Source organism: Bombus fervidus, chromosome 4, assembly GCF_041682495.2.
Source record: "Bombus fervidus isolate BK054 chromosome 4, iyBomFerv1, whole genome shotgun sequence".
Lineage (NCBI taxonomy): Eukaryota > Metazoa > Arthropoda > Insecta > Hymenoptera > Apidae > Bombus > Bombus fervidus.
Genome location: NC_091520.1, coordinates 3,760,211 through 3,785,055, shown reverse-complemented (window position 1 = coordinate 3,785,055; position 24,845 = coordinate 3,760,211). Strand labels below are relative to the sequence as shown.

Genomic DNA, 24,845 nt, shown 5'->3' with positions numbered 1-24,845 from the left:
TATGACGTAGTCTTGGTATTACTACATAATTTGCTTGGTTTATTTTTATACATACGAAGTTTCAACAACACTTCTGAATTTTATCTTTAGCAAATGTGTACTATTTACCGCTATCGTGCTTAGTCCCCATTACTTAGACGATATAACGTTCTTGAATGCTTCAGACAAGCTCCCTGAATGTATGCTTTCACGGAGATCGATTACACACTGCTTAAACGCATTAAGTGCAATTCATGGTTGTGTTTGTAATTGTTGGTATTTTAAGAAATATATCTTTAACATTTTTATCAACGTACGAGATATTTCATTAAACCGACATTAAAACTATATACAATTTGTTATTGTTATGGACACAATATCGGAACAAGAACTAACAATTACGATTCAGACTATCTTATCCCTGTTGGCATTCGTTTCTTTTTTATATGTATATGTGTTGTGTTCCGGCGAAGAAAAACAAATTCAGAAGTAACATAATAATTATTTAATGTCACCATTTAATGTACTACCGTCATAATGTTAGTTATCAGGCAAACGGACAAGTTTATCATTGCCATTTTCGGTGTATGTTAAAATTTAACTTAATCATGGTCTGATAATAATTGAACGCTGTTAAAGAAAAAAGTAACAAATTATTATCACAATTTAGTTGTTTTTTATTGCTCGCGATAGATAACGTTGCATTAATTATTTTTTCATTTGCGTTCTTTAAGTACGTTTTTAACGTAATAGGCCGATAAAAGTGTAAGATAAATTAGTATGATTTATAAACACTTTTGGAAAGTTTTCTCATATAAATCAAGTATTGAAGAAAATAATCAATGGGAGGTCAGATAAAGTTATCTGTAAAGTATGGTCATAAACTTTGATTAGTTATACACAATTTTGCCACGCGTTAACGATCTGCTTATCTATTTTCCTTAATATGAATTTGTAACAGACAAGACCGATAATATACATATTGTTGTTTGCAGCTGTTTCTTTTAAAGAGAATTTTATTAGAAAAAAAGCGTTATCTATTTCTAATTGATACCGTACTTATTAAAAAAAAAAAGGAGAAAAAATAGAACAAGGTTGAAATAGCGCAGCTTTCGATGCAAGTTTAGAATTTTTTTCCGATGAAGTATTCTCGTAATTGATTTCCCACTGATATCATGTTTTTGCGGAAATTATCGTCTATTCGTATTCGGTTCACGAGATACTGTAGCTACAATGCAAATTATATTTTTTTTAACGTGTTTGTGTCCTTTGATCGTCCACACTATTATGTTTAGTTTAAAACAGTTTAATTTGTTTCACACGTGCACAACAAAATGCGTACAATGTAGCTCGAATGTGAATTAGAATTATCCATCATTGTATTAACGTGTCATTTATAACATTTTGGTTTTTTTCTTTTTATTAAAAATTAGGGTCATATCAGTAGCTTCTTATACAGTATAATAATACAATCGTTTTCTAGTTTTCGTTAAAAATACCGGAGAAGGAACAATCCATTCATTTCCATGATCCACCAATGTATCTGTTCGATTATCGTTCTCAATGACGCGTATCGCTATAATCACAGGCATTACGTATTAATCCATGATCCGGTAATTATTCGAGATCATTAGGAAATATTAGTATAAATATGTATATGTACTTTGAGATCATTACATTACTATTAATTGAATCTATCATTTCGATATAAAAGATAATATCATACACAGGGTGGCCAATTGTAATCTATAAATGCAATTACATATACACGATATGTTAAATGTTAACACTTTACCGACCGATAGCAGATTAATCGACTTTTTGTCGCCGACGATCTTTTTTATTATCTGAGTAGTAATTTGTTATTTAGTACTAAGATATCATGCTCAGTTGCGTTGCTTTGTAAGCTCCCACAGTTTTATACCAATTTGAGAAACTTACCATTCGCGATGAACGAAAAGAATGATATTGGAGAGTCTAAACCGAAATAGAGTCGGCGGCAGGGAGAATCTGCGCCTGAGATGCCGGTCGGATGTGCGTATGCCGTTGAACCGCTAGCGGTCGGTAAGGTGTTAAGGAAAATTTTATTAGGAAAAAAACATGTCGATTGTCATTATTCTTTCATACATGCAGCGAAGTCGTTTATTAAAAATTCCTTGTACACAACGTACAATTTACTTTATGTAGCGTTTATCGGAATTTTCGCAAAGTAGCGTGTTCCAATTAATTCTCTTTCGAATTAGAATTAAACATAACATTACGAACCAGCAGATCTAGATTATATGGATAATAATTAATGACTAATTGACTTTGGACCCGAATTATTGTTTCTTATGAATCGCCAAAAAATCGGGAATCTATCCACGAATTTCATCGTCATAAATCATTCTTAAATCATTCAATTCGATCTGTGACAAACAATTTGCACTGTACTACAGAGAGTGTAACAGTCTCACATAAGAGTAGCTTGCATCTTTTGTACCATTGTTATTTGCTTCGTCTGGCTGGTTGGTGGCGGCTTTTAAACAATTTTTGGAGGTGTCTCGGAACAGTGACTAACGGGGCTGTGCGTGTGTGTGTGTGGGTGGTAGGACTTGGACATGCTGGCCGCTCAACTCAACGAGCTTGGTGTGTCACAGGGCCCAGAGGCCCCGCCAAGGCCGAACAGGCAGCATAAGGCTGCGTCATCAACATCCAACTCCGGTCAGCCCGCAAGCAGCAATGATCAAAACAATAAACAAATGCCACAGTCTTCCAGTATACTCGATCAAGTAAGTGTTACAGCGATATACACTATCCTGCGTAAGTATCAGGGTCCTTCTAAATTATTGCAAATATATAAAATACACTTTAACACGTTAACGCCGGCGTGTACCATCGGCGGGTCGCACGTGTCTGTCCCGTGAGGCGGCGTACACTACCGATGGGTCACTCGAGTTTTTCCGTGGGGCAGCGTGCATCGCGATGGGTCATACATGTATTTCACAAAATAGATAGTACAAAATAGGTTTATATTATTTTATCTCAATATTATAAGACACTTGTAGTTTTTGGAAGTAGCTAGCATACATACTAGCCTTTTGTCAGTCCATTCTAAAAATTTAACGTAACCTAACACTATTTTCGTCGTGCGTGTTCCTTACGCGCGCCGTCTTTCTCCGACGAACACGCACGACTATCTTTTTTCCTGCACGGAATTGAAACATTTTTTGATTCGCGCTATAAATGTTCACAGAATTGCGTGCGATGATCAGAATTCGCGTCAGACCTCCACTTTTTGAGAAAAATCGAAAAGAGTACAAAATCGGAGCCAAATCTGGTCCCGTCAGCTTTACTTAGCATTTATAGATATATACAAATTGATATTGTCAAACTATTGTATATCAATGTATTAGTTGAAATTCACGGAATTCATTGAACTCAACAGGAATCGTATAGGTTTTGTAATTTTGTTATAAATTGAGGTCAAAGTTGAAACATTGCGGTCGTATCGAACAGTCTAGTCTGACGCTGCGTCGCTCTACGAAGCATTTGGGCGCCGCCTCACAGAGAAAACCATGAATATCGACAACGGCGTCAACGTGTTAAATAACGCTGTGTAATCTAATTTTCACCTCTGACCTTATCCCAGTTAGCTGTATACTCGGTTAGTAGGTATCGATGAAAATAATGGTTGATATCAGTAAGCATAAATAAAAAAGCAACATCCATGTTTAGTGACGTATCTGCGCGATGTGGAGATCTTACGATAATTGGAACATACGTTTAAACTTGAAAAGTTGTGGAACTTGATTGACACAAGTATATTCCTTGTTTCAGTTTCAATTTAGCAGAACATTTGATGCCAGTTACGGCAAGAAGTAAAGAATTAACAATGAAGAAACATTCTTCTATCACAATGTTGAGACTATAGTGGAAACATCAATGTTTTGATTGGATTATACCAAGTGTTCAAATACTTAAGCACGATAGTGCACATAACAACATCATAGCGTTATAAGGTTCTTCGAATGTTTCAGTTTCCTGTTGGATTAGTATCGTAGTGCATCGCGTAATTTGTGATTCAAAACGTCGATTAAAGCTCGCTTTATTTTCAGACTATTCCTTTCGCTTTACAGGCTTTGTCCGTTGAAAGCGACAGCGATGACGATCTTGAAGATGCAGGGGGAAATAACGCAAGGAACGATGGCACATTACTTGCTAGCGACCCACCGAAACCTTTGTAAGTAGAGAAATTAATTTATCAATTTAACAGCGACAAAGCAGGAATGTACATTCAACGATTAACCCTTCAGTGATAGATGGTTATTTGTAACAGAACACGATCTTTTCTGTTTTCCCGTTCTTTACTTCATCCTGATACAGCGTATCTCGTATATCTCGAACTAAATTATTTCCACTGTTATACGAAGATTCAAATAATTGAGAGATCGAAAGGAACTTTTAGTTGTTGGAAGTTCAGGATAATACATATTTGCTGTTGAAAATTTTGCGAAAGTCCATGCAACGCGTTCGTGTAGTGCAAGTAAAAATATCAGCTTGATACTATTGCACAAAATTAAAAAATTGTTTATAAGGTTCTAATGCCCGAGCTCATCTTGACTAATTTAACAGTAAAATGATCGCCTCTGGCATCACATCTGTTGCTGACTCAGCTCTTTGGATATCATATTGTAAACTGATCATAAGTATTATCTAATCGAATATTATGAAATCTCTTGTACCGATTATTCGTAGCAATAGATTTCAATTTTACTACTTAATAATGTTTAAAAATGATTCCGTGTTTCTTATGGCGATATTTTTGTAAAATATCAAAAAATGAGTCAAAAAAATTGGAGATTAAGGGATTTGTAAGATATTTCCAACGGCTTAATATTGGGTTGGCAACTAAGTGATTGCGGATTTTGTCAATGCCACCTAATGGCAAGATCCGCAATCACTTAGTTGCCAACCCAATAATTGTTACACGAGGCTCGTTCAGTTGCAAACAATTACGTTAATAAGTTAATTACGTTAGGAAACGAAGAAGACTAGGACTATAGAATAACGATGTATAATAGGTGGGAACAATAGGGTGGGATTGTAAAATCGGTCAGTGGTTAAAGTTTGCAACTGTCGATGATCGCAACAGTTATCACGAAAGGGACATAATCATAAGAATTCATTACTGCTAGATAATAGCGTTTTCGTTATCAAATAACAATTACCATATCACTTCCCATTTTTAACAAAGATTGTGCAAAGAAAATTATACTCAGTTATATCCAGCACAAGATTATTTCATCAAATTATATTCATAATTATATCAACTTACAAAACAACAATGTAATATTATAAATCACTTATAAATCGGTATCGATGGGAACTTTACCTGTATTAATAATAAATTTTTCGTTTGAAAGAAGAATTTTAACTAATAGAGTAGCCATTTAACAAATAGTTAATTAAACAAAATTAAATAGTTCATTTAACAAAGGAGAAAGTTGAGTCAATGCGCAGTAATTAATGTTAAATAACAAATAGAGGATAATTTACAGTTAACTTTATATGTTTATATATTTTATATGTAAGGAAAAATGAAATTAATTTTACCGATGTTGTTTTGTTTGATTTCATCTTTCATTCCGCTTCGACACGTTGCTTCGAATCGTCGTCTTCGCCGCATCGCCACGCAACATACACCACGCATTCCGCATCGTTCGTGCGTCATCATGATCCTCTTCATTTCTATGTGTGTTGCTGCAGACCCGAATTTTCTCCTTTCAGACCATCGGCAGATCCATCGTCTACATCGTCGCACAATGCTCAGAATTCACACCTCGAAGGTAAGCCGAAAGGTAGGACATCGAACAAGAATTTTTTTATATTTTTCACGAAAATGCATACTATTTATATGAATGTCTCAGTTAAGTATAATTATGTAATCGAAAGATTAGAATATAGCGTGAAAATTCACTTTAAATATACACGGTGTCCCACTGAAATTGTTTCGGCGGACATCCGATACCATCGACGAGATCGGAAATATTTTAGATGAAAGGTTTCGAGAAATTTTTATGTAATTTGATACCAGCAATTTTGTTGTACACGAATAGAGAAGAATTTGTTACAATAATTTTTGTATCCGTAAAAATTGATTTTGAAAATTCATTAGTCAGATGTATTTTTCATACGAGACGAAATAACGAGTAAGAATTATTTTCGCATACGAAAAATAAGCGGTATAATAGTTTGTGATATCGCAGGTTATGAGTTTATTAATATAAAATGTGTTTTACTATATCTTGTAAAAAGTTTTGAAAATTTTGTAAAATTGGGTTGTCCGAAAGGTGCCTTTCTTTTACAACGGTGCATCCTTATACAAACATGAAGTCTAATCTGTCGAACGTTGTGATCTGTATTTTGATAGAACAAAATGGATCATACGTAATTCGATAAAATAATATAAAACGGAAAATGTTGCACATCCATTATTTCCTTATAAAACGAAAGAAACTTTTCGGACGACCTAATAGAATCAGCCTTTTTCAATTGTACCATCGATTACAGCGTTTATTCTATTTATTTTGAAGCTTCATGTTGCACAAATGCCAAATTTTGACCGATTCATAGTTTTCCTGACAATTTCAATCAATTACTGCGTTTCAATATTTCCATTACGAACGAAGATGTAAAACAAGACTTCATTTGTCCGAACCCCATCTATTAGAACGAAATTTTATTTAGTGTCCGATTAGCTGAATATGAATCCAATTATTTGGGCGAAACACGAATTCGGTTGTTTGAACGAAAACTCGTAGATAATAGGGAGAATCAGTGAATTCCTACGATACGAACGATCCAGTTACATGAACAATTTATCCTCTGACGTGTTCGAATCAATTCTATTGTGATATCAATAGGTGTCAATTCTACTATGTACAATTCTGGACAATGAAAGCACGAAGCTTTCGTATTAAAGGCCTGTTTCTCTTAACGTTAATTTTTAGATCTCTTAGAACCATCAAAGAACATTTATTAATATTGTACTTAAATTTTTGTACTCAGTATGTGTTCCTTCAGCTTAAGGTATTCGTAGCGTAGTTTGATTTTAATTGGTAAAAGTGCATAAATTCGCAAGATTTGCTTTTCGATTGAAATATGAATATAAAATACAATATGCGTGTAACGAATTAAAACTACTTTAAAATAGAAATTCCTGCCGATCGTCTATTTTCCATCGACGTAACAATTTTAATAGAGAATAGACCTAACATGTACACGCAGAAGCTGAGTAGCAAGCTTTTGTCTTAGTTTATTCTTAACTATGTTTGAACGAATATTTGAATGATATGGAAACACAGCTGTGACTCTAGATTTCTTTTTCCTGTCAAAGCTTTTTACGGGATAAAGCCTGCAACAAACTTCCATGTCGATTGTAAAGTAAATATTTTTATTTTATTTTTTGCGCGCAGGTGGAGCACCAAATCGACCTCTTCCACCGACCCCTGATGAAGAAGAATCAGGAGATCGTACGCTAGTCATGAAACGGGTAAGTGTTCTCCAATTATGGGTCAACTTAAATGCAAGTCAACGTAATATTTTTTAGCGCCTTCTTGTCGTTTTTATGTGTATTGATGATGACACGGATCGGTCAATTTTCGCATACAGATTGAATGATATATTTACTCTTGTGTCGTTTATTTACATTTTCATAGAGCGATCCATGTATTTTTTCAATTCTTTCCATTCTTCGAACACGCTTCAACATTTTCGAGATCAGATTTCAATAGAATCGGAGGAGAGAATGAAGATACAAACGATTGCATTGTATTTATGATTCCCCTTTTTATAGATATATCTCTCTGATGTGTTATATATCTATCGTTAGTCGGAAATAGCGAGAAACACATGTCAATTTCCATATTAATTATTCTTGTGCAATTCCAACGATCGAAACCGCTTTATTTGTATATCCGTTGTTTTCACACGATACGTTATACGCTTGGTGACTATATGTTATGGCATACAAACATATATTCATAACGTCGCTACATATATAATATTAGCACCGTTGTTAAGCGGTAAAACACCATACGAAACATACGAAGAATATAGATATAAAAAGAGGAAAAAGAGGGGATCGGCGAAATCGAGAGCCAATCGATAACATCACGATGTACAGTGTATATAATGATCTATTCGAAGAAAGATTATAATTACGCGAGTATGGACCCGAGCGTTGCTCGAGATAAAATATTCCGAATTCGCAGCTGAAAAGTTCCTTTCAACGACGCTTGATCATTGCTCCTAGTAGTTGAATAGAGGAGATCAATCGGAGTCTCACGATTTCGTTTCATCATGTAGCTTCGTATCGTGGAATGTTTCTCATGACAATGTCGCGTAACATCGTATAAAATATAGTAGATGTTATTATTTATATATTATCTTGCTTCGTGTGGAACGTGTGTCAGTACGTTAGAAAATGAATTCCATTGACCGGTTGATATAATTACACTTGATCGCAATGCACTGCCATATCACAGCTAGCTCGCGTTATGTATCACCGCACGCCTATGATTTTCTTCTTTTCGTGTGAATGTTTTTTTTTTTTCTTTTGTCACTTTGTTTATCGCCCTCGTGCGCGCTCCCTAGAAACTTAGTCAGATGTCAGACGATCGCGGCACGGCTAACAACAACCGGCGCTCCGAGGCGGAGGAGCAACTTCTACTGAAGGAGTGGGATTTCACCCGCTTCTTTCAGGGTTTTAACGAACGATTGGATAAAATGAAACAAGAACCTTCGCAAGAGACAACGGAGACGAGCAAGTGTATTAACGAGAATCACCTTTCTTCGTCGTCGACGGAGAAAACGTTAAAGAGGCAGGATCAGTTATCGTCTCGTAGGAAGTATGAGAATCATTCGCAGCAGCAACAGCATCATCAAAAGCAGCAACAGCAGTTGAAAGCAGCGCATAGACGACAAGAAAGCGATTCGAAGCTTGGCAACACGTCCAGCGCTTTTGCACGTGCTTTCCGCCGCGAGAATTCCGACTTTTTTCCTTCCGCGAGACACTCTGCATATTTACAGAAGTCAGACTCAGCAAGATCGAGCATATTCTCAAGCGGTAACCGGCGTGGCAGCGAGATAAGCGTTGCCGGTATCGTCGGGAAAAAAGGGAACGTCGTGAGTACCGGCGAGCCGGTTCTTACGGACTTTTCGTTCGGTCGTGACGGTCTTCAGAGGCCTAGAAGGGAAAAAACTGAGAGCGAAATCGTTTTCGGTAGTAGACACGAGGCCAGAAGGTTCGACTTTGGACGTGATAAAGACGACACTACGAGAAGACGCAGTTGTAGACCATCAGATGCTGTTTCTGTCAGCGTTGACGAAGCAGGAACTATTAAATCTACGGCCAGTACAACGGCTAGCGAGTACAGCCCCATTGTCACCCAGGTCAGTCCCCCCTATCAGCCCTGCCTGTGTGCTTGCCTGACAAATATATACCTATTGCATTACCTTTATCTCTACCTTCGATCTCTCTACCATCGTGTCAATTTCGATACCCTGATTCTCATAAAAATCCACTCTCCTGACAAATGCCTCTCGATAAATAAATCGTAATATCTTATTCTAACTTGATCTTGAAACTGATCGAGTCGCAAACCTATCTCGTTAAATTATTCGAGCCGAGTACCTACATTTTCTCTTAACGTAATTCTTCGCTGTTACATCATTTTGCTTGGCAAAATTCAAATTCCTTTGACACATCAATTTTTTTTTCAAATATAATCAACTTAACCAGCAACGTGATATTAACGTAAGCTAACCGTTCGAATTGTACAATGTATTTCATCACTTGTATCTTACTTTCTGATATCACAACATCGACAGGCATATTTTGTCATTGAACCTTTACACGTCCGTTCTTCCAACATCTAACGGCATACAAAAATCAACATAGAAAGCTAGTCAGCTACGCTCGAATTTTAGGCGCATTTCCCCCCCGTTACCTTCCTTCTTTTTATTTCTTCAGATTTACAAACATGAGTAGGATACATAACTATTAGCGCTATCAGTATTCTGTTACCAACAATTACTATTATCCTATACTATTTTACTAGATTATTCATTCAGACAAGGTCGCACAAAGCTTCATAGAGGAACGTTAGAACTTTGATAACGTATACCTGGTATAATGGAATTAACAGTATATCATTTCACGTTACTAATAGTATTTTAAGATTGTTATATGGTAACTTAGGAAAGGGAACATTTTCACCTTATTAACGAAACTTCTTTTTCTCGCTTCTCATTCTGTTTCTCGTGCTTAACGATGTTTTCTCATATTACAGTATCTGTCGAGTAGTATTAAAACGACGCATTAATCATTCTCAGACATTTTTTTTTTTTTTAATCCATCTCATTCTCATCATTTCTACGATGTACTTTGACGTTTAACCCTTTGCTATATAATTTGCATCCTATTGAACAAACTCGTCTTCAGACTTTGTAAGATCAGTGCAAACCCAACGATGCGACGATTTCAGTTTATCTTGTTCAATTTACAAATCACACGATAAATTCTTCGTAGAACGTTGACGATTAATTTGCACATTTATACATATGTATACGATTAGAATCGATGAATATACGAATTACACAGGAACTAATGCTTTTTAACGATTAAATCGCACACATAGTGTGTATTGTGTCGTCGGATAACTCCTGAACCTTTTCTGGTGTTAATTATAAATTTCATTTTAAGATCTTGCGATAATATACGATCGAACCAGATGTGCATCATCTTGTTCGATAATCTTCTGCCACCCATTGATTAGTATTATTCTTAGCAATTCTGAGTGAATTCCGACAATTCAATAAATCATAACTTTAATTTAAAAGAGATAATTAAGTCCAGAAAAAATTCGAAAGTTTGACAAATTTACCGCGACAGAATTACACTTTTTGATATACAGGGTGTGACATAAAGGTTAGGACAAAAGTGATGCTACGTATTACTGTGGTCAAATGGATGAGTAGAGTTCGTATAAATTTGCGTCTGAAAATGATTTATCGAAGAGTTATAAGCGCTTGGAAATTTTTATTAATCGTTTTGGTACTTTTCTTATCTATTTTATCACATTGATACGTAGTGTAAGTTTTGCCCCATTCTTCTCGGACACCCTGTACGTAGATGTTACTTTCTTAGTAGCAAAGGGTTAAATCGCATAGAAATTCTTAGTTTTGTTATCATCTTAAAGGTACTTGTATGGCTATTGCCGTCGTTATTACTATTACCATCATGCATATTACTAACAGTATATGTATTGCTACAATTATTGTGTAATAATAACAATATTACTTACGCTCACACCTTACTATAGCAATATGGATATAAGTTAGTATCTCTGAGTTTTATCACGAGCTATAAGAGAATAAAAATTAACTTGGTTTCTATTGTAATTTACATCTACTAAAATGTACGAAATATTTCTATTAACATCTATTTTTTTATTTTTTTTTTTATTTTACTAATATCATCCTATATGGCCTGTTAATGTTTGTCACCTTTCACGTCCAATTAATGATGGAGGATATGATTAACGATAACAATTACCGAAACTATGTAATGTTTCACTAACTTCATTGTGAAAATTGTTAGAAACAGTGTTGACTATTGTGCACCTTTGAGAAATAGCGTCGAAATTTTACGTGAAAGAACTTCAGTTTTCTATGTCCCCGTGTTAAGTTCAGTGTGTAGTACGTATATTACTTCTTCCGACGAATTAGACTTTATCTGTATAAACAAAAGGATTCCTTAAAATTGTAACATTTCTTAAAACGAATCCGCCAATTTCTTCTACACGTTGTTAAAGTAAACGATAAAATGGAGATGAGAGAAGTCGAAAGAAACAAAGAGAGGAGAAGGAGAAGGAGAGGGCGAAAGAGAAGATAAGGAAATATTTTTGGGATCGAAGTTAGTGAAACTGCATGTACATATGCATTTTTCTTAATAAAAATGATTAAGGTTGTCGCATAAAAAGATATTTCCTATCAGAATATTGTTTTGGGTAACAAAACTCGTTGTAAATAACATCGGTTTCAACGAACATCAGAGTCGATCATTGGCCACAGAAACATGTAAAAATAATCGCTTTCATTTTCAGGAATCCTAGTATCCAACAAATACGAATACAGTGCGCTATTTCTAGTACCATATTTATTATCCACTAACATTACTGCCATCGATATCATCATCGTTAGCATCACTATCGCCACTGCTACTATCGCTCCGTTTCTTTTGGAACTAATCCTTTCCTTCCTTTCGAATGATCTACGATACTTAATACGGAGAAAATACGAGAAACCCTATCGCTCTACAACGATATTTATCGTTATTTCAAATTCCGTACCTGAGAGAGGAGGATTAACCGCATGGAATTTCTTTGAGGACGTTCGTCTTGTTTCTACGTTACATCACCGTGTGAAGGGAAAAACTGCTAGCGTTGCTACGATCGTCGCAGCGAAACATCGCGGGATTCAGAAAAAGAGCAGTTCAAAATTTGTGAAAGTGTGTCTTACGTACGTCATTTTCGTTAAGTTCACGTTACGCATATCTACTACACAGGTTCCACGTTGATTTCATCTTTCTTCTTCTTCTTCGTCTCTGTTTACTTTGATTTTCCGTTTCCTTTTCTTTCTTTTTTTTTTTTTTTTTTTAAGTTAAGAGAAAGACATCGTCGTTTCCACAGGAGCGAATCGTTAGGAAACAAAATGTTTCTTGCACTTTTGCAACATTCTCGTTTCGTATAAATATAGGCCATAATCGTCGCAGTAGATGTTAAATCCGATCGTAAAAAAAAGAAAATTTTTACGTAAGAATTATTGCGACGTAGAAGTGATCAGCAACGAACGTTAACTTTCAAGCTGATAATTAAATCGAATTTCACGCATATGCTTTCATTTGTATAGAATCAATCGCTAGCTTTCTCGGTGTATAAGCGTGCATTCTAATCGATTGTAGTCTTTGCTTAAGAAGAATCTGTAGGATCTTTCGAATTGATAATTACTTAATTTGATAATAAACATATCAGTTGTATTATTTAATCTAAAAAAAAATATCATAAATTTAAAAAGAAATATTTTAATATACATATATATAGATATAATGCCTTACAAAAAGTTATAATTTTACGATGATAATAGCGATCAAGTGTTATTTTATTACTTTCTTGCATGTCTGTTTCTAGTCAATCGATTCAAATTTTCAAGCGATTCATGTCCTTCGTTCTTCATTTATTTGACAATGTTATCATAAGACACCGATCACTCAAAGCTGTATACATGTAATGCATGTTTATTCACGTTCCTGTCGATTAAAAGAAGTTCTAAACAAGAAGACAGAGTAATATTAATTGTTACGTCGATACCATCTTATGAAAATTATTCGACTTATATCGTAGAAAAAAAAAAAAAAAAAAAGAGGGATGGGATAATTTGATGAGATAGAATCATTAATCCAGTGCTGTCCGTGGACGAGATTCGTTACACAGCTTTCTTCTTCTCTGCTAACTTTACCTCTACAGATATTTATTTATGATTGATAAAAACGGTTAATGGATATATCATTTTTTATTAAATTTGCTTCAACGAACCGAGCGATTATGCTATGCCGAGAACGAGAGATACAAAGCAGCAGCCTCTAGCACCCGGGTCAGATTAATTTTGAGCGCTCAATAAATGATCGATCAACGAAAATTCGAATTTTTATATTCTTTGTAGATCCCATGTTAGATCGTTATTGTCATTGTTGAGATTCTGCTAACAGAAAAGAATCCAACTACGATCTTGTTCGGGGTTTGTTACGTTACACGTAAGACGAAATTATTATCGTTATACTTTTTCTTTAACTTTATTGATAACCGAATGCGTCTGTATTCGGACACATTTTGATTGGAAAAACTCTGAACGACGTAGCGGTAGCTTCTTGAAGATCTAATAAAAAATATAGTAAACGTAAATTTTCATTACCAAATGACCAATCTAAGCTAATGGGTACTCAAAAATTAGCTCTTTCAGTCGCACCGTACTGGAAGAACATTCACTCGGAGAGGAGGATGGTCAAAAAATGGCAAATTTGTATTGTAAAATCCCAATAAAGCATCATTCTATAAGTGCAAACGTATAAAAGTACAGTGATTTATGGGAAACGCGGTGGAAAAATTGTAATAAACGTAGATGAAGTCGACGATGCCACGAAGTACATTAAATACATCCCATCTCGTTTTAGAATTAAGTTATAGCGTAATTGGAAACAGATTTCATGGAATATTTGAGTAATACATTTTTATATCCCACATATTTTTATATATTTTATTTTTGTATTATTTTATTCGTATAATTTTAAAAATGCATCTCGTATTCATATAAAGATTCTGATCGTTTGAAGCCAGAAAGTTCCAATTCGCCTCTTAGAGCATCGTGAACCTCGTCTACGTTTCTTTTACAACTTGCCCGTCGCATTTGTCACGAATAATTGTACCTTTACGATAACACAGGACTTAGGACTTGTAAAATTCCAGGTCCCAGAAACGATATACAAATTTCTCCCTCTTTTCACCATCCTTTATCGTGTTTTCTCACTTAACGCACGTAACACACGCTACGTCTTCTCTGAACGACGAGACACTTGCCTCGGTTAACACCAAATGTGACGAATAAAGTAGCACTTGGTTGTTCCAAAGGAGGCGTACGTATTTGAAATTCCACGTACGAAACTCGCACTTACGTTGGGTACGCGGCAAGCGTTTTCACGTCTTTCGTACGTAAATTAAAGGCAGTGATGGGAATGTTGGTTTGCTCGCGAGTAAAGCTTGGACAGCACTGCGTTAGTCGTCAATGTGGATTGTATACGTAATGCGTGTTCATGGTTAACAGTGTTTTTATAATTATTTTGAGAATTATAGAATTGTACGTGAAGATAAATTGAAAGGAAGAGAAAAGCCACTTAGAAGAAAAAGAAAGGGAAATACTGCTGACGAAAAGATATTTTAAGAGATGGAGTGCTGTTGTATGCGTGTGTGCGTGCGTGTGTGTGCGTATGCGTATAATTCGCGCGCATTTGTACGTTACACGTCACATGCATAAATGTCAGCTTGCAAACATTTTTGTGGTAGCACTGTTACGAATCATGATTGAGACTTATTGTCTTGCATGATGCTTCTCATTTTATTTGATGTACGCGATGTATGTTTGTAACGCTATGTCCCAGTATACGCCAAGCATGCTCTGTTTTTCATTTTATGTGTTTCTTGGGCATGCTATGAATTGTGTTTTTATTACTGTTACTCGTAAAATCAACGTACGACGAAGGAAATCGACGATTTTCACGCTTTGACGCTAGAAACTGATTCTTCAAAATAGCATTGTCTATCTCACGTTGCGATAAAAATCCATCGATACGATAAAAGTATCTTTAATTTTTAATTGCGCTTAATAATCGCACCTAACGATCCAACCGCATATCACACGTGTAATTGATTTCAGATATTTCTTATTATAATCTTTATTGGTCTTATCGATAAGCGTTGAAATGTGATTTCTTCTTTTTTTTCTTTTTTCTTTTTATAAGCATTATAACAGCAAGTAAACGTACGAACGCTAACTTATACTTCTCAAACTGTTTATTGTTAATTTTGAAAGAAACTTTTAGCCACCGTTCGTGCCAAAACTGGAACAAATACATCTTTTACGATTAAGTTATTCGTATCATTTACGAAACGATCTGTTCGTATTTTAGTACGTAACTATGTTGTCGGATTATAGTACTGTCATTTTATTGTTTGTATCCTGTCGCACAATAAAGTGTACACGGTGACAGTAAAATGTGTAGTATTTTAAGAAATGTGTATTGCGTTAGAAATACTTAACATAAAATAATTAAAATATGAATGCAATAATTATAAACGCGAGTATCTATAGAAACCAATGTATAATACGATAATTTCGTGCCAAGATGTTGTATTTCATCCTATTGCACGCTTTTGCTAATGTTACGAATATAAAAACCATCCTGAGATTGCTTATCCCCTGCTTCCGTCATTACTTTAGAAAGTGTGTATTGTTATATGTTTTTTTTTTTTTTTTTTTTTAATGCAGTAGACGAGTGAACTAAATGTTTATTATTTATTTTTGTCAACTCTCTATGCACGAACCCAGTTTACTTACGTTTCGCGCAATATTTTACATTCAATTGTAACAAGTATTTTCTCGTCAATCGAATATATAAAAATCAAATACTAAATATATTTTTATTGTTGTTGTAACGATTATACTTAGTATTTACTTTCTCTGTTGCTTCCTCGCGCACTTATTCATTTTTTTTTTTTTTTTTTGTTAAATAATTGCGTTTCACGTGTTTTGCTTGTCTTTTCTTCTCTTCTTCGATCCTTGTAAAATCATTATCCATAATTTCATTGTTTTCCCTTCCTTTTCGTTCTGCATTCTTCTTCGCCTCTTACAATTTTTCAATTCGATCTTTGACATTCACTTATTTCATTGCAATTTGCTTGATCGTCTTAAAACCTGAATTTCAAGTAAATTAAAAAGTTAAAAAATTAAAAAAAAAAACACGTAAATTAAAATACGTGTGTTTTCCTGCGCAACAACAGAAGCAAACCGTTGACGTTTATCGTAGACGAAACGCAATTCGTATCGTAGGCGAGAGAAAAGAAAGAAAACGAAGACAATCGTTGCATGAATTTCGTTATCGAGTCAATAGATCGCTATAATCAGTTACGCATCTTCTTATATCGAAACACACGAATATATATTCTTATGTATCGGTAAGATTTAATCTATCGATCGAGATGAAGATCTCCAGTTTGCTTGAAGATGATCGTTCAAAAAGAAATTCAGGTCTTAATCTTGAGCAGATTTTATCGTCGTTCTTTTATTTAGATCTTTTTCTATTCTATTAATAGCGACGATCGATTGAAGTATTAATCGATATTTTTATAGAATCGGGAAAGTGGCGATCGTTCGAGAGGCGGAGGAAGTGGCGGTGATTTTCAAAGGTCGGATTCATCCCCCGGATCACGGCCCAGTTCCGTCTTGCCGGATCTTCTTACCTCGTCACCAGGTCAACGACAGGATAAGACAACAAGTGAAGAGGTTAGATATATACATATTTACACACATATATAATTGCATTTCTTTCTATTACCTCATCTTCTCCATATATGTAACCGCGAATGTGTCAATTTCCACGCATTCAGATTCGTCTCACATGTTTGATGCTACGTGGGAATCATTATTGTCCATGACCGCTGATTTTGTGTTATTCTTATAGTGTATGTAACTCGCGTATCGTAAGCCTATTGTACGCATTTCAAAGATTACAGATATAGTCGCTATAAAAAAAAAAGAGAAAAGTAGATTAAAAAAATTAAAAAAAAAAGAGTGGTATTTTTAGATATAAAAAAGCGATGACATACGAGCGTTTCAAATGCAAAGAATTCAGATCGTATTTGAAAATCTAATCTTCTTCTTAGGACAGTTTCGTAATAGTTGCACCCTGTGGTCGATCAGTTATGTTTTCTCTTTCTTTCGCTTTGCTTCGATGCACTTCTTTTATTTTAACAACAAATGTGAAAGAAATAAGTTAAAATTGTTGCTTTTTTTTTTAAATTACAGTAGTCATTGATTATAAGCTTGATATTTGAATCATAGTGTTTTTTTTTCTTTTTTTTTATATATAATTTTAGCCGAGGTATATTTTTAAATTGCATACCTTCGATAGAATTCAGGTAGATATAGGAGAAGGGTCCAATGAAAATTTAATCTTCAATTTCTCGAAATATGTGACGTGTTTTCACGATACAGCCAATTCTGTTTTTATACGATTTTCTTTTACGCAATTTTGATTCTACACGGTTTAAAAAATATTACATTTTTTTGTTACACGATTTAATATGATTTAACGCAGTTCACATCGTATCTTGTGAAAAAAAAAAGGAACAAAGGACCATTTGACGTTAATCTTTCGCGCTCGAAACTTTTTTCATATTTCTTTTCGTAGATTCCTATTCCAATTTTATTTTACATATCTATGGGAATTTAACTGCTAACTGGCTACTGCTTAGTTATTTACTTTTTGTTCAAGTCCCTACTTTATGGGAAAAGTCATATAAAACGTATTTCGGAATTGAGCGGTGACGTCTAATTTTGGTAATTCTAAAATTAAGAAAACTTAATTAATAAACGTATATCGATTCAAATCCTCAGATTCAAAGTGTATTAAGTCCACTTAAAGAAAAAAAAAAGCAATGACTTTTTATATCTTTGCTCTATCAAATTGTCTACCCTATTCAATGGCAGAGTCACTTTCGTTCCGAGTCGTTTAGTTTTTAATATAACAGTCTAAAAATGATACCAAATCTTGCGTATCTTGTTACAAGATTTTTGCAACATCGATTTAGGATTCTTCTTTAGGATGCTCTCAGACGATCAATAATATCGTCAATATTTCAAGATTTTCTACGAAAATGCGGTTTGCCAATAAATATTGACAATATCCATTGATCCCTTTAGTTGAGAAGCTTGAAATATTGTCAATATACACAGAATAGATATGAAGTTTGAAAAATGTGACTTAATACACTGCAGTTCTGAGGCCCAGAATTGTAAATCATATTCTTTGTCCTTTTGTATTCTTGAATTAGTGGCACGTCACTTCCTTTATATGAAAAATAATTTACTTTGCCTATATGTGTTTATACGTATATAACTATCTTCATATGTTTCTAAAATAAAAAATATATTCAAATATGTAAGGATGATTTGAAAATTTAATTAAAGATTTTGATATAGTCTGTTGAAAAAAATATATTATTTGTTTTCATATCGCTGATTTTTTTTTTTTTTGTGTGTGAAACAAATTTTCTTTTTTCTTTCACCTGCACTGTATCTTCTTTTTTTACATGACTTCTTTTGTACAGTTTCTTTTTTTTTTTTTAACAATCACCTACCGTGTAAAAACAGAATTCTCTGTATATTAGCGTAAGCCATAGTAAATGTACAATATTTTGTATTTTGCTAATGTGTACTTTTAACCAAAATTTGGTTTCATTTCAATCCAAAAGGTCGTAGGTTAGATATAGTGCAACATAGTTTTATTCATTTGAACGTAGGTGGTTCTATTTGAAATTCTCCAGAGATTTAAATTATTAGTAACGTCATTTAATTTTTAACTAGTGTGGCTAACATTATGAGACTAAATATTTGCAACAATATTGTTCAACATATCTAAACACAAGAAACGATAAGTCGTTCTTGCAGCAAGGAAAATCACAATAATTGTAGAATAATTATTTATTATCCTTGGTGAGCTAAATCATTCGGTTTTTTTGTATTTAAAGAAAATAGTATTTGATTTAATGTAGTAAAGTTTAACGTAACGCCTCGAGCGTAAATCGTTAATGTTGAAATGCAGATGCGAGATGCTGAAACATTGTGGAAATAATTTTCAGTTACAACTCTTACGTTTTCAATGGTTTGGAATTTATTAATAATAGGAGAATCTTGTTTAACTGTAAAATATGACGCGCTTTAAAGAATATACTTTGTTTTTAATTACACTTTAAAAGTAATAATATTGTCGTATAATTTCAATTTTAAAGAAATGTTGAAATTTTTCATTACAAATATGTGATTATTTCTATAAAAGTTCGCGCTTATAAATTATAGACAAAAGTGAGAGATACTTTATCATGATTAAAATATATAAATTTTTTATCAATTTTTCTATAAATACGTACAGCGTGTAATCAATACCATAAACATTATAGTTTTGTATTCCTCTGAACAGTTATAGCACTTGCTTTATGTGATTTGTTCTTGTTATTTTCTATTTACATCTTTCATTGCAGTTTCAAATCAACATGTTGGAAACATATAAAAACGATTTATTTTTGAAACATTATGTATTACGCTATTTCTTTTCTTTTCTTTTTTTCTTTCGTAGTATTACGTATTAATGAAGATATTTTAGTATGCTGTTTTTTTGCGAGTTACGTCCCGTATATGTGCTTATTTATATACATATGTATGCGTAGAATCATCGAATAGTTGCGTATTAGCGTGAATGCATGGTGGTAAAATTCTACGTGAACTGCCATGCGGTGGACGAGAGAGATCTGAAATATCTTGACAAATATGTTGTACACATCGTGCTAAATACGATAGGAAAGCTTTCCTGTTATGTATTCGAGTGTTAGTAACGAATAATTCTGTATGTGTATACACGTTAAAGACGCTTCTATGAAATTGACATGCGTGGATTGTAAAAATCGTTCTTCAAGGTGGAAATGCAGGAGAAACTGATCTGATTTTCTAAAAAGCGGCTGTGCGTCCGCGAGAACAACAAATTGAGCAAGATTTCCCCTAACAACAATATTACATACGACTGCTGTTAACAAAGCACATTGAATCGAGGTATTTCATTATCTTGACAATTCTTTATAATAAGGAGAAATATCGTTTAAAAATATCTTTTAATTAATAGCGATAGCTTCCACCCGAAAATTATTTCCACAATTTCCTAAACGCGATTTTTCGTAGCTCGCGCAGCAAATATCATTTTTCTCTCAATCATCGAAAGAAGTTCAATTTGGCCAATTTCGGGGCAAATGTTAGTTACAGAAACCTTTATCAGGTGTAATGATAGTCGGAAAAGTATCGGAGCTATGGAAAATCCTCAATTACTATAAAAAAATTCTTAACGAAACCTTGTAATTGTAAAAAATTACTAAATTACAAATTATTACTTTTAAATGTCAATAATTACAAACGAACAAATGATAGAGAAGTAAAAATTAATATAGTTTCTTCAAAACATATAACAACCGCTAATAAGTGAACGATGTTTCAAAGGATCGTTGGAAGCGAAAGGCGAGACGTGAATCACACGTTCGATTCAACATTGGGTAGTAAAAATTGTATATTTATTTTACACCTACTTGCACAACATTGTTGAAGTTGATTTTTCCCCGACTTTCCGGTATACATATCCGACTACACATTTCTCCTTAAATTTAGCCCGCATTTGCATCTGGTTTACTGTCGAAGTAACTTCAGATGAGCCAGACGATAAGATCAACTGTCATATTCAACGATTATTATAAAAACGGTAAAACTCGAAAATTATGGAGACTTTAAAGGAAAGTTTCAACCTGAGAACAAAGAATTTTTCGTATGGAATTTTTGAACGCGTTTTCAAACGAATGCGAGTGACAGATTTCTTTGTTTCAAATATATCCATAGCTTTAACAGGGGTATTTCAACGAACGCGCATATGTAGCATTCGAACACTTAGAAAATTTGTATGGACATGTTATGTGGATTGTACGAAAGTTTTGGAAATTTGGAAATCAGTAACACAACTATTCTAATAATTTCATAAAAAAATATGAAGCCTATAAGAGAAACATATTTATCGTTTCCATTCAGTTGCAGGATATTATCGAATTATATTCGTGCGTGACTCGGATATCAAGAAGGAACTTTAGCACATTTCAGGATAATTTTTTGACCGAGTTATTAAGAAAAAGTCTATTAGAATACTCGTAACAACTGTCATTACAGCACTAAATAGAGAAAAAATTATATGGTGCTGTTCAAATAAACGAAGATGACCTGTTCCTTTTTCTCTTTATTGACACAATAACTATGTCGAAATTTGTGCTAAATATCCTGTATATGTAGCGTATGAGTACTGTATTAGTACCACTGTTTAAGTGCACTGATTCTGGTTGCCACGAATAAAATAGTAAGAATATAATAAAACAGGAGTTCACTTTCTCGCTCCATTTATTTATTTATGTAATTTATGTAAGGAAATTCAATTAATTTTATACTCTGTATGATTAAATGACATTGCCGACTCATAATCACACTTCGAGTCAACTGGCAGATACTCTCTATATATCAATATTACTTTACCTTCAACGATATCTTTTAACGATGATTACAAAAACCGAGGAAATATTGGAAACGTTAGAAATTTTTGTTGGTAGTTTTTGTTCCAGATTTGTGACAGTCTTTACCAATTAATAACTGAAAAGTTACTTTCAATTGATCTTCTTCGATCATTTCAATCGATTCTCATTCCACATTTTTCTTTAATTCTTCGATTTTCTCATTTTTCTTTGGACCATGAAATTATACAGTAATTATAAATTTTGCTTTAGAAAAAGAATACGGAGATTATGTATGGTTACCTTTGCCAATACAAGTTCCGTATCTTTCGTCTTTAACTTTCTCGATTTTCTTTGTTTGGATGCAACGCCATGATCGAATTCGTAAAAGTTATACCAATTGTCTTATCGCTGAAAATAATAGAAAACGTTATCAGAACGCTTGGCATCTATTAATTTTCAAGGAAAAGAAAATTTGATATTGTAAGAAAGTTAGCGTACCGGATGTTATATTATTTTACATTGTATTATTGTGCGCAAATATCTGCGCAAATAGTCGCATTATGTTTGTCAGCGTGACTAATTCAGGATTCTGTTGTGTGTTTGGGACGCGTGGAAGCTCTAATCCGAAGAGCAGGACCCTTTCTACTGACCATCCCAATCCCAATACTAATTATCATGTAAGTATTCAGTCGATATTGATTTAGCTCGGTGTTGCTTCTGCCTCCTTCTGTAGGATATTTTCTTGCGCGTAAAGGACGGAAACGCAACAAAATCCTCTACTATTTTTCTTAACTCTCACCGTGCATCGTGCATGGAATGTCAATATCTTGTACACTATCTCGTCGTATTCTCGATTTGGTTTTGTGGGCCCTTTCCTAGATATCGTGCGAATGGAATGATTTTCTAATTCAATTACAATCACAGCGCTTTTCTCAGCTCGTTCTCTCTCTAGCTATCACTTTCTCTCTCTCTCTCCCCACCTCTGTCTTTCTTACGTGTTTACTCATACTCCTCTTTTTTCATAATTAGGCTTGCTACCTATTTTCCTACTTTTTTCAACTTCTATTATCCCTTTTTACTCTGAAATTTACTTCGTGTTTCTCATTCTAGACCCCAGGATATATATAATCTAAAGGATACATATATAACCTAACCCTAACCTAACCCATAAAAAGTACAATACTTTCTGTTTTCTTTTCACCGTAACAATTTTTACGTCGTACACTTGGTATTTGTAGCGTGTGAAACATGTATATTTGTTGTACGTATGTTACTCGCTTCAAATTGTTTGGGAAATTTGTATGATCTTTCTAAGTCTGATTAGTATCATCTACTTCTTTTATTGCATGTTACTACCTCATTAGATGTACGTCTTATTGTATTTTCTACTTTTTACACCCTATCAGTTGTCGTATTTTGTCTCTTGGTTGCATCATCTCCTCTAATAACACGTGTATTTTTCTGAATGGTTTATTTTGCATTCTATCCTCTAGATCTATGTATTCCAGTTCAATTTTAAGATACTTTCTGTTGCAGTATCGGCAAGCAGTTAAATCACCACAACCACTTGCATTTCAACAGAAGCAAAGATCTTTCCTGACCTTTGGTTTCGGCGCGGGACCAGCTAGAAGGGAGTCTCACGTAAATGTTAATGTGACACCAACCAGCCACGACCTCGCGTCTGACACACCTGAAATACGTAAATACAAGAAACGATTCAACAGTGAGATTCTGTGCGCTGCACTTTGGGGTAAATTCATTACATAAGGAATACAATATTTAAGAAACGAACATGTTTCCTTGCGTTATTTTACGCAACCCTCTACGCAACCGTTATTAATTAAATCAACGTTTAAATATTTGCAGGAGTAAATCTACTAATTGGCACTGAAAATGGTCTGGTGCTATTGGATAGGAGTGGTCAGGGCAAAGTATATCAGTTAATAAGTAGAAGACGGTTCCAACAGATGGAAGTTCTGGAAGGACAAAATATTTTGGTTACAATTAGCGGAAAGAAGAATCGAGTACGGGTATATTATCTTTCTTGGCTCAAAAGTAAAATCTTGCGAACCGATGGACACAGTGATGTAAGTCGCCTTTTTGTTTGTCGATGGATTTCGTTGATCGATGATTGATTTAATATGTATCGACGATACATACACATGGAAATATGTTTAATATGCTCAGACTTTTTTTCATATTTCAGCAAGTTGAACGACGCAATGGTTGGATTAACGTTGGCGATCTTCAGGGTGCGGTACATTTCAAGATAGTCAAATACGAGAGAATAAAGTTTCTTGTCATCGCGTTGAAAGACTCCATAGAAATTTACGCTTGGGCACCTAAACCTTATCACAAATTCATGGCTTTTAAATCATTCGGTGAACTAGCGCATAGACCACTACTTGTTGATCTTACCATAGAAGAGGGTACAAGGTTGAAAGTTATTTACGGCAGTGCTGATGGTTTTCATGCCGTTGATTTAGATTCGGCAACGGTCTATGATATTTATCTGCCAAAACACGTGAGAGAATACTCATAATATGACTTAAAAATAGTCAATACTTCTTCCTGTATTTACATTAAGACGTTTGTTATCGATTGCAGACTCAGGGCCCCATTTGTCCACATTGTATTGTGGCATTACCAAACAGTAACGGCATGCAGTTACTGTTATGTTATGATAACGAAGGTGTATACGTAAACACTTATGGTAGACTTTCCAAGACCATGGTTCTACAATGGGGAGAAATGCCCACTAGTGTTGCATATATTGGTACAGGACAAATCATGGGCTGGGGCAACAAAGCTATTGAGATTAGAAGCGTAGAAAGTGGACACCTCGATGGTGTGTTCATGCACAAGAAAGCTCAACGGCTCAAGTTCCTTTGCGAGCGTAATGATAAG

At 34.3% G+C, this 24,845-nt stretch overlaps 1 protein-coding gene and 2 long non-coding RNA genes across 17 annotated transcripts in view; 1 reads left to right on the top strand and 2 right to left on the bottom strand.

Moving 5' to 3' along the window:
• The window catches only part of Msn (serine/threonine-protein kinase msn), an 88,238-nt gene that overhangs the window by 59,936 nt on the left and 3,457 nt on the right, over nt 1-24,845 (top strand). For 3 of the 15 annotated variants that reach the window (XM_072002467.1, XM_072002470.1, XM_072002466.1), the window contains 10 exons: nt 2,571-2,750; nt 4,098-4,201; nt 5,728-5,819; nt 7,437-7,513; nt 8,617-9,414; nt 16,981-17,133; nt 23,475-23,688; nt 23,805-24,025; nt 24,145-24,462; nt 24,546-24,845. In XM_072002467.1, the coding sequence (XP_071858568.1) occupies nt 2,571-2,750; nt 4,098-4,201; nt 5,728-5,819; nt 7,437-7,513; nt 8,617-9,414; nt 16,981-17,133; nt 23,475-23,688; nt 23,805-24,025; nt 24,145-24,462; nt 24,546-24,845 (2,457 nt within the window). The remainder of the gene's footprint in view (nt 1-2,570; nt 2,751-4,097; nt 4,202-5,727; nt 5,820-7,436; nt 7,514-8,616; nt 9,415-16,980; nt 17,134-23,474; nt 23,689-23,804; nt 24,026-24,144; nt 24,463-24,545) is intronic. The other 12 variants (XM_072002474.1, XM_072002473.1, XM_072002472.1 and 9 more) reach the window with 11 other exon arrangements.
• On the bottom strand, nt 17,172-17,662 carry LOC139986831 (uncharacterized). The gene is made up of 2 exons (XR_011799722.1): nt 17,457-17,662; nt 17,172-17,372 (listed from the first exon to the last, which is right to left on the bottom strand). It is a non-coding gene; the product is annotated as an uncharacterized lncRNA (long non-coding RNA).
• Nucleotides 21,662-22,339, bottom strand: LOC139986832 (uncharacterized). Its single transcript, XR_011799723.1, has 2 exons — nt 22,239-22,339; nt 21,662-22,164 (listed from the first exon to the last, which is right to left on the bottom strand). It is a non-coding gene; the product is annotated as an uncharacterized lncRNA (long non-coding RNA).